This window comes from Phalaenopsis equestris, unplaced genomic scaffold (assembly GCF_001263595.1).
Source record: "Phalaenopsis equestris unplaced genomic scaffold, ASM126359v1 Scaffold211089, whole genome shotgun sequence".
NCBI classification, from domain to species: domain Eukaryota; kingdom Viridiplantae; phylum Streptophyta; class Magnoliopsida; order Asparagales; family Orchidaceae; genus Phalaenopsis; species Phalaenopsis equestris.
The window spans coordinates 3,986-6,116 of NW_018230122.1; the positions used below are offsets into that span (position 1 = coordinate 3,986).

A 2,131-nucleotide genomic window follows, 5' to 3' on the forward strand; every position below is an offset into this window, starting at 1 on the left:
AAGAGAATAATATAATGAGAGAAAATTGAGATAATATAAAAGAGAGTTTGATTATTTCATCAAGGATAAAAATGGGAAAATTAAAAAGAAAGATTTGAGAAGAAAAAAAATAGGGTCTTCAAACTTAAAACTACAATCATTTCCCTATCAACAAATTGGATTACAAGGAATAATTATTTTAAAACTATAAAAAGAAAAAAGAAAATATATTACCCAAGGAAAGAAAAACTACTAATAAATCTCCTACGTGACTAAGAATGAAAGCGAATTAAATTAAGGGATTATTTGTGCTGTCTTTTTTATAGCTTTGCTTTCTAGAAATTTGACATTGCTCTATTCGGCTATAGCTATTTGGTGGCTTTCAGAAATTTGTATGGTAAGAGGTATTTTTACAACCAAATCTACAATAAGAAAAAGTCTATCTCCAACAATATAATAAAATATAAATATTTATATTACCACAACAAAATTTAAGAAAAATTTTCCTCACTACAGATTTCCAACAATTTTTACAAAGAACTACAGGAACCACAAACAAATGGCTAGAACATTATCTAGCATTAAAGTAGCAACAGCACAATAAAAATGCACCTGATCATCATTAATCTGCATGTGTTCAAAGACTGCTCGAGCCAAGTATTCATCTTCTTCTTCAATCAACTCCAACTCTGCATAGAATCAGGTATGTCAATGTCTTAAAATGGTAAAATCGGCAATTCAGGTGTTTTCTTCATTGTGATGTGAGGTGAAAGCCTCGTTGCGGATCAAGGCATGAGTCTCAAAACAAAAAAATAAAAACTCATAAAATTAAACATAATTCATAAATATAACATTTAACAGATAACAAATCTTGATCATTAAACTTAGAATTTAAATATGCCAATGGACTTCAAAACTCCACTTAAAAAGCCATGCATATAGTATTCCTAAATCCCAAATATAAAGCAAGAGTAGCAATGTTTTGAGTGCTCTTTGTGTAATTACCCCTTAAAATTTTACATACATGCCACTCAATTCTTTTGTATTCTCATCCCTAACACCTGAACTTGTATAAATATTAGGAAAAACTGAAAAAGTAAAGTATTTATGCGATTACCACTTGACGACGCTCGACAAACGAAGTAGGAAGCCTCAACACTCAAAAACAGAACTAGGGGCGCTCGTCAACGCTTGAAGCAGGGACAACCCTCGAAGTGGGGTCGACACTTGATTGCAAAAGCTACACTCAAGATGAGACTCAAAATCAAAATCAGAAATGCTTGTCGACACTCAAAGCGAGGATGTCATCCACGGTTGAAGCAGAAATGCTCATGTAGGGCTCTGGTGGACTCTTGAAGCTGATGCTACGCTCGATACTATGAAACCCAAACAGTAGCTGTTGATTGCAGGTAATTTAAGTTAACAAATGCCTTGAGGCGAAACACCTCCAGGCGTACAACTCAAATAAAAAAGGCATAAGCCTCACCCGAGCTCGAAATGTATTGTTTAGCGCCTCGAATCGAGCAGCACCTCGAGGCAGATGTCTAGAGTGCTTTTTTGAACGTTGATATAGGTGTACATGATAAAGACTTTATCGCCATTAAATAGGTACACTCGCAGTTTGAATAAATTGTTCAAAGAGTATTCTGTCAATTATAGTTCATTTCCTAGCATCCAACACAAAGTCCAGGTACTATGCAGTTATATAATGATCGAAATCACAGGCATCTCTCCACATACTTGCATTTGTGTACCATATTTTAACTCATGTTTTCATCACTCAATCTATAAAATACAATAAATAAGCAGCTCTGCTTCTGTGTTGGAAAAGAGCACAATAGACTAATGTGAAACTTGCAAGGCCCAATCTAGTTATGAACCTACGAAACTAACTGCAAAAAATAGCTTAAAAAAAATTTCCATGCTTATTATGGTATAAGTAAAGATCATACCATATTCTCTGCAATATATAAATTTCATCATAAGATAATGCCCTTTCATGTATGCATGAAGAACATAACACAGGATTAAAGTTACAGGATTTATTGCATCACATACTAATCATTATTGCTCGAGTAGTTGTGGATAAGGCAGTTGATGATGATGATGACGACGAAGTCGTCGCCGCCGCCCCCGCCACACTACTTACTAT

General features: G+C 34.4%; 1 protein-coding gene across 1 annotated transcript in view; it reads right to left on the reverse strand.

Moving 5' to 3' along the window:
• Positions 1 to 504: 504 nt before the first annotated feature.
• LOC110036812 overlaps positions 505 to 2,131 on the reverse strand; it is a gene marked incomplete at its 5' end in the record, with an annotated part of 3,167 nt that continues 1,540 nt past the window's right edge. The window contains one exon of the mRNA XM_020741343.1: positions 505 to 668. Within this exon, the coding sequence (XP_020597002.1) occupies positions 520 to 668 (149 nt within the window). The remainder of the gene's footprint in view (positions 669 to 2,131) is intronic.